Below are 12,435 nucleotides of genomic sequence, written 5' to 3'. Positions count from 1 at the left end.
TAAAAGTACAGGGAAATCTCGTGAAAATATCAAACTGTAGTCTTGACTTCAGAGTTGACAATAAGCTTTGGACCATGGATCTGAAAATTGTGCTATCAAAGTCTTTAAATTTTATGATTATTTACTATTTTATATACACTGAAGGAACTATTTTCAATTCCCTGGCTCTTCGTTTAAATTAAATACCTGTTTAAACTCGCGAATGGCCTGCTTTCTAAGCATATTTTAAACTTGCTGGGACTTGTTTTTCATGCCATTTTACTCACCAGAACTCCACTTCCCATGATCCTTTTAAGCTCAGTAGGCTTCTGATAATCGTGTTCCTTTTACGCTGGGTTTGGATGAGAGAAAAGAATAGGAGACAGAGACCAGTATAAGGAATTCATCTAAAAAGCACTTAGTCATTATTTAGTGCAATTAATTAGCAGTGACCAATAAGGTGTATGGTGTAAATTACCAACAGGATCTTTATGGTTTCATTTCACATCACACCCAGAGGGATGTGATTATTATTAGTAAGTCCTCTGGGGTTTATTCATAATTGCAGCCTACTGGTTTTATTGACGGCTGCACCTTGTTAAGTTTTGGATTACATATAATCCTATTGCTTTTATATTACTGTGTGTGCTGCTCTTTTTATTGAGTGTGTATCCTGCTGTCTTTCTTTGACCATCAGCCCATGGGATTTATTTAACAGGAGAGTTTATTTACCACTGGAACCTGCATGGTTTACTTCTCCAGTGCGAAGTGCTGGTTTTATGAGTTCATTGGAAACAGAAGCAGGGAGAAGTCATATAGACCATTGAGTCTGCTCTGCCACTCAATAAGTTCTTTGGCTTTCACTTTTCTGCTTGATCCCTAGTGTCCTTGATCCTCCTGTGTTTTGTATCTAGGCCTAAGTACTTGCATGGGGTTCTGGATAGTGTGTGCGGGTGAGGCAGGGAAATGATGGTAAGGTGAAGGACCCATGATTGACAAGAGATGTGGAACATCTAGTCAAGAGGAAGAAAGAAGCATACTTAAGGTTTAGGAAGCAAGGATCAAACAGGGCACTTGAAGTAGCCAGGAAGGAGCTTAAGAAGGGACTTAGGAGAGCTAGAAGGGGACATGAGAAGGATTTGATGAGTAGGATTAAGGAATACCGTAAGGTGGACTGCACGTACATGAAGAACAGGAGGATTGACTAGAGTGAGGGTAGAACTGATCAAGGATGGAAGAGGAAAAGTCGGAGAAGGTAGGGGAGGTTCTTAATGAATGTTTGCTTCAGTATTCGCCATTGAGAGGGGCCATGATGAATGTGAGGATGTGGTGTGTATGGATTTTAGTATGGCATTTGACAAGGTTCCCTGTGGTTGGCTCATTCAGAAAGTCAAGAGTCGTGGGATCCAGGAAAATTAGGCTGCATGGTTTCAGAAGGCAGAGGTGATAGTAGACATGTATTTTCTCTGGAGATTGGTGACAAGTGGTGTTCTGGGACTCCTGCTTTTTGTGATATTCAGCTTGTCATGTGAAGAGTATTTGATAGCTCTGTGCCCGTATTCACTGGAATTCAGAAGAAAGAGGGGTGACCTAATTGAAATCTATCGAATGGTGAAGGCCTTGATAGAGTGGATGAGGAGAGGATGATTCCTATGGAGGGAATGTCTTAGACCAGAGGACAGAGCCTCGGAATAGAGGGGTGACCTTTTAGGACAGAGATGAGGAGGAAGTTCTTTAGCCAGAGACTACTAAACCTGTGGAATTCGTTTCCACAGGCAGCTATGGAGGTTGAGTCTTTATGTGTATTTAAGGCAGAGCTTGAAAGAATCTTGATTGGCTGGGGCATGAAGAGATATGGGATGAAGGCAGGAGATTGGGGCTGAGAGGGAAAATGGATCAGTTATGATGAAATGGCAGAGAAGACTTGATAGGCCAAATAGCTGAAATCTACTCCTGTATCTTATGGTCTCATGGTCTTTTATACAGACACTCCTGTGCCTAGCATCACTTTATGGACACATAATCAATCTGTGTCTATAAACTATCTTATGTATTTGTATTGATTGTGTTTTTTATTATTGAGTTCTTTATCTTATTGTTTTATTTTATCTGGAGTAGCAATTGTTACACTCTCCTTTACACTTGTGTACTGGAAGTGACACTAAATAATCTCGAAGTCCATCCTCCTTTTCTCATCTGATACTCTTTCCCAAACTAACTTATCGTTTAAGTTTGACTTCATCTTTTTTTATTTTTCAGTGGAAAGAATTCACTCAAAACAATAAAATGTGTTCAGAAGAATCCCATAGAAAATGACGTAGAACATCATGGAAAGGATAGGATAGCGGATGTGGTTTCTTTATCTCTCTGTTCAGAGAGCAGTGTCGGGCTGCCCTTGCCAGCCACTGTGGCAGATGTTGCAAAGAGTGAGGTCAAAGCTGAGGACACCAAGGCTGAGGTCCATCAAAGTAATGGAAAGAAAACATCTGAGCAACTTTCGGCAAATCAGACAAACACCGCTGTTCCACCGAGAATGAAGACAAAGTCCCCTGATGAGCTAAGAATGCAGAAACTGATTAAGGAAGTTATCGATGAAGATCAGTCACTAGCAGATATCCTGGATCCCAACCCCACCACGAAAACCATAATGGACCTTGTGGAGGTGTTCTTTCAGACTGATACATTGGTGCTCGAGGCTTGTCAGAGGAGCGAGCGACTGTATAACCAGGCACCAGGGACAAATGTTAAATTAAAGTGAGTAGACTGAGCACACACAGTCTTTGCAGGGGTGCTTGCAGGTGCTGCAGAGGCACGAGGGTGATGGATGAATGAGTTGTGATGCGGGTAACAGCATTCTGGATGGTCTGCAGTTAAGAGCAGGCAGAATGAATGGAACAGACCAGGACTGTACTTGAAGGAAAGCTTTCAGACCCACCAGTGGCATTGATCTGTACATTTGGACCAAAGAGAATAAGGCAAAACTATAAAGTCATAAAATTTGCTGTTACAACACAGTTCTCTGATACTGGATGGTAGGAGTGGCAGGTAGAAAGAAGAGGCTATCAAATCTCTTCTTCTCAAAAGTTTGAAAGTCACACTTGGCCAAATGGATATAAAGTCAACATGAGAGAACTTTCTATTAGGAGTTTCTGTTTTGCTGTAGTGTAGTACTTTCCTGAGTAGTTCACTATCAAAGTTAGGGAGCTCAGCTTTTTTTGTTATCTAGAATCAGTTGTTATCAGAAACATTCTTGGGTCAGATAAAGAGCACGTAGCAACATGCCCTAACTGTTGCCCCCAGAAGGATCCATCTTTCTGCCTCTAAGAAACTTGATGATTCTTACACTATGGGTTCAATTTTCTTTTCCAGGCTTGAGATCTCATAAAAAGAGCAAGCAGCTCAGTCAGGAGTCGCAACAGCAAAATATTTGATCAATATTAACAGCTGGGCTTCACTGCGTGCTGTATTTTGAATCCTCTACCAATCAAGCCAAGAAGTTGGCAGTTAATATTGTGTAATGACAGATCAGCTCAGTGATGTGGTATGCAAGTTCAAGTTCACATTCATTTAACCGTACACATGTATACAGCTAAATGAAACAACGTTCCTTGGGGACCAAGCCACAAAAAACACAATACATTACCACATACAACATATAAAATAATAACGCAATAATACTAACAGATAAAACAGTGATTCAGTGCTGACATTCCAGAATTTTGAGGCTTGTTGTCACACTGAAGATGATGTATAAATAAATGCCGGCTCTTGTTGATGTCCAGGCCACAGCCAATAGATTTACACTTTTAGAGAGAACAGTGGGATCACTTGTGTCCAAAATTCTCAGAAATCTTCAGATTCAGAAACCAGACTGAAAAAAACACTCGCGTGACAGAAGGCCTTATGTGAGTCGTTAAACCGTATTATGTCAAAGCAGCAGATGTGACAATTGTAATCAATCCTAACTTTCATCTTTAAAATGTGGGAAAGAAGGAACTCATTTGCAAGGTAACCTAATAAATTGTGTTTGTATAATCAGCAGAGCAGCTCCTTCCACCCTCCATCAATGTCAATCAGCACATTCCTCTCATCCTTTCTTTCTGCTGCACTTCAATAGATCATAGTGCACGCTCCATTACGTAAGTGGAACTTGGCCTACAAGAATAGATTGATGGAAATAGGTGGGCTGTAGGCAATCTGTTGTGTGCTGTTGATGTAAAATTCTGCAATGCTGGGAACATACTCTCTCTCCTGTTTCCCCATTAGAGAAAAGCAAGATATTCAATTCCCAGCCTTGCCGGAATTGGCCGCTCAGCCTAAGGTGCCAGTCAAAATTAATCTGAGGCAAGATGTCAACAAGGGAGGGGACTGTCCGAGTGATATCACAGAAAAAAAGGTGAGTTGTGCCAAACAATTTTCTTTGAAGAGTGCTCTGGAAGCAAGTTAAAGGCAAAATACTGTGCATCAGATATAACAGAAAATGCTGGAAACAATCAGGAGGTTAGAAAGCTTCTAGGAAGAGAAACAGTTAACTTTTTAGTTCAATTGATCCTTCATCAGAGGTAGCCGATTGACAACACTGGGGTCCCACATGAATTACTGACCCATTTTCCACAGTGCATTCAGTCATTTAAATTGTTGGTAGTGCTACTAACTCTGAGTTGGTAGGCTCTAAGTTTAACTCCTCAGAACAGAGAGTTACTGTAAGTACAAAAGATGTATGTAGGCTGATAATCCAGTAATGAGTGATGAACAGACTACGTACCAGAGATACAGGACATTAGTGAGGCCATACTTGGAATATTGTGTACAGTTTGGGTTGGCAGGTTATAGGAAAAATGTTACTAAAATTGATAGATACAGAAAAGATTTACCAAGATGTTGCCTGGACTTGGGGGCCAGAGCTACAAGGATTTTACTGCCTGGAATGTAAGAGATGGAAGGGTGACCTGCTAGAGGTATATAAAATCATGAGGGGCCTAGGTGGGGTGAAAGTGCATGGTCCTTTTTTTTTCCCCAGGAAAGAGGTGCTAAAAACAAGAGACCATAACTTTTACATGAGAAATGAGGTATTTAAAAGAGACACCAGGAGCAGCTTTTTCATGCAAAGGATGATGCATATGTGGAAGAAGCTTCCAGAAATAGTAGTTGAGGCAGGGACATTAGCAACATTTAAAAGCCATCTAGGTAAGTACATGGCAGGAGAGGTTTAGATGGCTATGGGGCAAACACAGACAGATGGGACTAGCTTGCTGAGCAACAGTGTGGCATGAACAAGTTGGGCCAAAAGGCCCATTTCCAAGCTGTATGACTATATGACTCCGAATTGCTTTTCAGATGAGGTGTTAAGCCAAGACCTTGTTTCCTCTCTAATGTGGACATAAAAGAATAGGGGAAGTTCAGGCCAATGTCATGGCCAACAATAATTCCTCTTAAAGGAGATTATCCTGTATTTATTACAATGCTTTTTTTTAGAAGCTTGTCAAGTGCAAGTTGCTTGTTATGTTTCTATATTCCAACAGTCATAACACTTTAATATATTTAATTTGCTGCAGAGGATTTTGGATATCAAAGGATGTGAAATATTCTACTACAGAATAAAAATCATTTTTTTTAATCGCCGTGATGAAATTTGTTGTTTTGTGATAGCATTACAGGGCAAGACATGAAAATTATTTTTACAATGTATAGAAAGTAAATGCTGCAAAAGAGGAAAGGTGGGGCAGTGTTCATGGGTTTTTGGACCATTCAGAAATCTGATGGCAGAGGGGAAGAAACTGTTCCTAAAGCAAGGAGTGTGGGTCTTCATGGTCCTGTACTTCCTCTCTGATGGTGGTAATACGAAGAGGGCACATCCCAGATGTTAAGTGTCCTAAATGATGGATGCCAATTTCTTGAGGCACCGCCATGAAGATGTTCTCAGTGGTGGGAAGATTGTGCCTGTGATAGAGTTGGCTGAATCTACAAACCTCGACAGCTCCTTTCAATACTTCACATTTGAGACTCCATACCAGGCAATGATGCAACCCATCAGAATGCTCTCCAGTGTACATCTGTAGAAATCTGCATACCAAATCTCCTCAAACTTCAATTTAAGTAGATTACTCTGGGCCCAATACATTGATGCAATAATAAAGAAGACTGCTGGCGTGCGGCGTTTACTATTCTATCAATGTGTTGGACCCAGGGTAGATCCTCTGAGATATTGTTGATTAGGGTTGCCAACTGTCCTGTATTTGCCGGGACATCCCGTATATTGGGCAAAATTGGTTTGTCCCACACAGGATCGCCCTGTCCCATATTTCCCCTGCTAGTGTAGAGCGTTCCTATGAAACTGTTCGTAAGCGGAAATGGCGTAAAGCGAAGAAGCGATTACCATTAATTTATATGGAAAAAATTTTTGAGCGTTCCCAGACCCAAAAAATAACTTACCAAATCATACCAAATAACACATAAAACGTAAAATAACACTAACATACAGTAAAAGCAGGAATGAAATGATAAATACACAGCCTATATAAAGTAGAAATAATGTATGTACAGTGTAGTTTCACTTAACAAAATCTGGAAGATTAAACCAAAAGCGATTTGTAGAAAAAAAATCAGCACGTACACATATGCGCACACAGGTGCCCACGCCTGGCTTCATGGTCATGGTGGTCTTTCTCAAGATAAACACAAGTGTCCCATATTTGACTGCTACTTTTGTCCCTTATTTGGGAGTGAGAAAGTTGGCAACCCTACTGGTGAGCCCAGAACTTGAAGCTGCTCACCCGTTCCACCACTGACCACTTAATGAGGATTGGTGAGTGTTCTCCCAACTTCCCCTTCCTGAAGTCCACAACTAGTTCCTTGGTCTTGCTGACATTGCATCTGAGGGTTCTGTTGCGACACCACTCAGACAGCTGATTCATCTCTTTCCTGTGCACCTCCTTTGTTGACATTTGAGGTTTCACCAACAACTTGGATAGGTTAGGTGAGTGGGCAAATTCATGGCAGGTGCAATTTATTGTGGAAGTGCAACGAGACCTGGGTGGCATTATACACCAGTCATTGAAAGTGGGCATGCAGGTACAGCAGGCGGTGAAAAAGGCGAATGGTGTGCTGGCATTTATAGCGAGAGGATTCGAGTACAGGAGCAGGGAGGTACTACTGCAGTTCTACAAGGCCTTGGTGAGACCACACCCAGAGTATTGTGTGCAGTTTTGGTCCCCTAATCTGAGGAAAGACATCATTGCCATAGAGGGAGTACAAAGAAGGTTCACCAGATTGATTCCTGGGATGGCAGGACTTTGATATGATGAAAGACTGGATCGACTAGGCTTATACTCATTGGAATTTAGAAGATTGAGGGGGGATCTTATTGAAATGTATAAAATTCTAAAGGGATTGGACAGGCTAGATGCAGGAAGATTGTTCCTGATGTTGGGGAAGTCCAGAACGAGGGATCACAGTTTGAGGATAGAGGGGAAGCCTTTTAGGACTGAGATTAGGAAAAACTTCTTCATACAGAGAGTGGTGAATCTGTGGAATTCTCTGCCACAGGAAACAGTTGAGGCCAGTTCATTGGCTATATTTAAGAGGGAGTTAGATATGGCCCTTGTGGCTACGGGGGTCAGGGGGTATGGAGGGAAGGCTGGGGTGGGGTTCTGAGTTGGATGATCAGCCATGATCATACTGAATGGTGGTGAAGGCTCAAAGGGCCGAACGGCCTACTCCTGCACCTATTTTCTATGTAACACTTGTGTCACTGGTGAATTTATAGATGGGATTTGAGCTGTGCTTGGTCACACAGTAATGAGTGAAGAGAGAGTAGAACAGTGGGCCAATTACGCATCCTTGAGGTTCACCTGTGCTGATTGTAGTGATGAGGAGATATTATCACCAATCCACACTGACTGTGGTCTCCCAAGAAGGAAGTCAAGGATCTATTTGTAGAGGGAGGTACAGAAGCCCAGGTTTTGAAGCTTATTAATTAATACCGTGGGGTGATGATGCTGAACATCGAGTTGTAATTGAAGAACAACAGCCTGAGGTATGTTTTGCTTTTAGCCTGGTGGTCCAAAGGCGAATGGAGAATCAGTGAGAATCTATTTTTCCTTTCCCTTTTTTTGGCACCTTAGTTACCACTCTCTAGTGACATTACAGAGCATGTACAGACCAGAGCTACACGCAAGACGGAGCTTCCCGGTGTCAGCTTACGGACTGGGAGATGGCCATCTGCAGCACTGCCTTGGGTACTGAGTGAGGGAAACTAGTCATGGAAACTCCATTGCAATCTAATGCGCATAGCGTCACAGCACTTTTCGAAGCACTGCAGCCATTTGCAACAATAAGCTTATGTGACAGAATTTCTCCGGTGCACCAAAATCACAACTGTATTCTTTATTTATGAATGCATGATTGTGTTGCACAGAGGGGGTGCCGTCACATTGCTACCATCCTTGAGGGAATGTTCTGATTTTATTTTTGCATGCAACAAAAATTGGGATGATTTAGTGTTGTTTTTAAAAGAAATCTACACACAGTGGCCACTTTAATACTTGCCAGACGAGGTGGTTTGAATATCTCAGAAACTGCTGATTTCCTGAGATTTTCACACACAACAGTGTCCAGGGTTTACAGGCAATGGTGCTAAAAAACATAAAAAAAATCCAGTGAGCCGCAGTTCTGTGGGTGAAAATGCTTTGTTAATGAGAGAGTTCAGAGGAGAATGGTCAGACTGGTTCAAGCCGACTGGATGGCAACAGTAACTCAAATAACCCACATTACAGCAGTGGTGTGGAAAAGAGCATGCCCGTACGCACAACACGTCAAACTTTGGAAGAAGATGGCTTCAGTAGCAGAAGACCATGAATAAACACTCAGAGCCCACACTATTAGGTATCGGAGGTACCTAATAAAGTGGCCACTGAGTGCAACTTGCAGATTTATAAAGAAATGCAGCAGGCTTTTGACACTGACATTCGTTAAAACCACGCAAACCAAATTGTGGTATGTACTATTTTCAGCTCATTTCAAACTGCTCCAGAAAAAGACTTGTTGTCTCTTGCCAATATCTTTGATTGGTTATTTTGCTCCACTGGCTTGATGTGCTCCTTTGCTATTGTGTCCACAGTTTCGGGTGACTGTGCAGAATAAGCTGCTCGGAGTGGGCAGGTGGTTCGTTCAAGGTGGCAGGTTGAGATCAACACACAAGGAAACATCAAAGTCATCAAATGTCTGCTTCTTGTGGTCTGCATTGACAAAAAACCAATAGGAACTCCACACTTGCAAACCATTGAGTTTTGAACCCAGGAGTGTCAGATGTATCCTTAAACCCAAGTCATGAGGCCAACAATTCAGGAAGTCAACTTCTGTAGTTGCTGCTTACACAGATATATGAATTTGCTTTGCAAAGGAAACTTGTTACATAATTCAGAGTGTGAGATTGAATAAAGCAGAATTTTCCTTTTTATTTTAAAGGAATATTATTAGCGTCTATGAAATGAAATAGCTTAATAATACCTGCCCTTTCTCACCAAACATTCATCAAACTACCTTCAAATAATTAATAAAGTATCCAAGAGGGCAAAATAACCAAGTGTAATTCCAAGGGATACCATGGATATTACTATCAGGAAAAATTCCCGGCACTCTTGGACATATTCCTGGGGGCTAAATCATTTGACATTTAATCACATGGGGTTTTACCCACAATCCTTCCTTATTCTGGTTGCTCACTTCCTTGTAGAATCATTATTTCTATTATTTAGAGATAGAGTACGGTAACAGACCGTGCAGCCTAGCAAATCTATGCCACCCAATTACACCCATGTGACCAATTAACCTACTAACCTGTATGTCTTTGGAACGGGAAAGAAAACAGAGTACCCAGAGGAAACCTATGCAGTCGCAGGGAGAACATACAAACTCTTTACTAACAGTGGTGGAATTGAAACCGGATCGTTGTAATAGTGTTATGCTGACCACTAGGCTCAGGCCACCCCTTACACATTACTTGTATAGGTTACAGAAAGCATTAGAACTGAAACAAGAGTTTGGAAGTTGTGGCTGTAACAACAGTAAAGCTGATATGCAAGCTTCTATTCTCAGCTGTAAGCTCTCTTGTTAAATCCCTCTGTTGCAACTTCTCTGCATTCACCTCCAATATATGCTAGGGGCATGTAATTCTCTAACAGAATAAGATGAATGGCCTCTGCTACTCTCCTCTCAATCTGAGAACATACATCTTTCTGTAGCTTTTCTTCCAGCTCACCACTTGTCCTCTCTGCTCATCTTGTTCATGACACCCTCAGTCTCTTGATCTCCCATAATACTGGTGATTTCCCAAATTTACTTCTTAGCTCCCCAATGATCTAATAATATTCATGGCTAATAGCCCTTGTTGCTATCTTACTTTTTCAAATCTTAATCCATCACCCACCTCCATTCAAAAAAAATCTATCATTGCACAGTTGCCAGATCACCAATTTCTATTTTCTCCCAAAATTGTTTAAGTCATATTATCTCACACTAGATCAGGGGCTTCCAACTATTATTATGCCATGAATCCCTACCAGTAACCAAGGGATCTGTGGACTCCTGCAGGTTGGGAACCCCTGCTCTAGATCCTTAAATCTTTCCAATCAGATTTCATTCTCTGCCAAGATGGCCAAATTTAGGATGGTTTAATGTCATTTCCAGTGCACAAGTGTTAAGGAGAATAAAAAAAAATGCTACTCTGGATTGGATCCAATGTAGCACAAAGACAAACACAATAAATATAAATACATAAGATAGCTTAGATACATACTGTACATTAACTGTATGTCCAGAAAGTGACACTAGGCACGGGAGTGTCTGTACATAAGGAGACTGACAGGAAATCGGAATGTAATGGTGTTGGTGGTGTGGAGTGGTGGGTTAGTGGGTGAAGGTATTGATCAGCCTTACTGCTTGGGGGAAGTTTTTGAGTCTGGTGGTCCTGGCGTGGATGCTGAATAGCGTTCACCCCAATGGGAGTGGGACAACAGTCCATGAGCAGGGTGGGTGGAATCCTTCATAATGATACTGGCCCTTTTCCAATGCCTTTCTGTATCTATGTCCTTTGGCAGGTAGGCTGGTGCCAGTGATGCGTTGGGTAGCTTTGACCCCGTTATAGAACCCTCCCATCCACTACATTGCAGTTTCTGTACCATACAGTGATGCAGCTTGGTTGGATGCTCTCTACTGTGCATCTGTAGAGTGACATGAGTATAGATGCACCTAGTCCAGCTCTCTTCAACCTCCTCAGAAACAAGAGGCATTGCTGAGCTTTCCTGATGATGCTGAACATGTTCTAGGACCATGAGAGGTTGTGCGAGATGTGCACTCCCATGTGTCTGAAACTGCTCGCAGTTTCCACTGCTGTGCTGCCGATGTAAAGAGGGGTGTGAGTGGTGTGAGTTCCCCTAAAGGCGATAATCATCTCCTTTAGCTTTTCAACATTGAGAAAGAGGTTATTTGCCTTGCACCAGGCCCTGTGCTCTTCCACTTCCTCTCTATAGGCCACCTCATCGTTGTTGGTGATGAGCCCCACCACTGTCCTGCCATTGGCAAACTTGACAATGTGGTTACTTGGGAGTGCGGCAGTGCAGTTATGTGTGAGCAGAGTGTATAGCAATGGGCTCCGTGCACAGCCCTGGGGGCACCTGTGGTAAGGATGATGGGGAGGGAGGAATGGTTGTGCACCCGGACTATCTGAGGTCTGTTGGTTATGAAGTCCAACACCCAGTTGCACAGTGGTGTATTTAGAGCAAGGAATAGGAATTTTTTTCATCAAGGTCTGTGGGACAATAGTGTTGAATGCCAAACTGAAATCCAGAAACATTCTGATAGAAGTCTCACTACTTTTGAGGTGTGTCAGTGTGGGCACGTGGCCAAGTGGTTAAGGCGTTCGTCTAGTGATCTCAAGGTCGCTAGTTCGAGCCTCAGCTGTGGCAGCGTGTTTGTGTCCTTGAGCAAGGCACTTAATCACATATTGCTCTAGTGTCTGTACGAGGAGTGGCGCCCCACACAGACTTCCAATCTGCGCCTTGTAAGGCATGAAAATGCTCAACGCAGTCCTCTCATGGTCTGAGTCGACGTTCCCCGCCTTTGGGCCAGGTGCATCTGTCATAGTGCAGTTTGCCAGTAAGCATATTAGTGATTGTCCAGCATGGCAGGAACGGAGTTTTTGATATGTTCCACCACCAGCCGTTCGAGGCATTTCATGACGACTGGTATCAGTGCCACTGGGCGGTAGTCATTTAGTTCTGGAGCTGTAAAGTTATTTTGTACAGGGATAATGGTGGCTGATTTGAAGCACGCGGGGATAGCAGCCTGGGTGAGTGATGTGTTGAAGATGTCCGTGAAGATGGTCAGTAGACAGGTGAGCACACTCCCTGACTCCTCAGCCTGGGATGCTGTCAGGCCCAGCTGCCTTACAGGGCGTTG

The 12,435-nt window shown here is 42.6% G+C and overlaps 1 protein-coding gene across 2 annotated transcripts in view; it reads left to right on the top strand.

Moving 5' to 3' along the window:
• The window catches only part of LOC140200528 (protein Shroom1-like), a 76,736-nt gene that overhangs the window by 43,066 nt on the left and 21,235 nt on the right, over positions 1–12,435 (top strand). For both annotated transcript variants that reach the window (XM_072263998.1, XM_072263997.1), the window contains exons 5-6: positions 2,239–2,733; positions 4,246–4,375. In XM_072263998.1, the coding sequence (XP_072120099.1) occupies positions 2,239–2,733; positions 4,246–4,375 (625 nt within the window). The remainder of the gene's footprint in view (positions 1–2,238; positions 2,734–4,245; positions 4,376–12,435) is intronic.

This window comes from Mobula birostris, chromosome 7 (genome assembly GCF_030028105.1).
Source record: "Mobula birostris isolate sMobBir1 chromosome 7, sMobBir1.hap1, whole genome shotgun sequence".
NCBI classification, from domain to species: Eukaryota; Metazoa; Chordata; class Chondrichthyes; order Myliobatiformes; family Myliobatidae; genus Mobula; species Mobula birostris.
The sequence above is the reverse complement of the archived record's forward strand: the minus strand, read 5'-3'. Positions and strand labels throughout refer to the sequence as shown.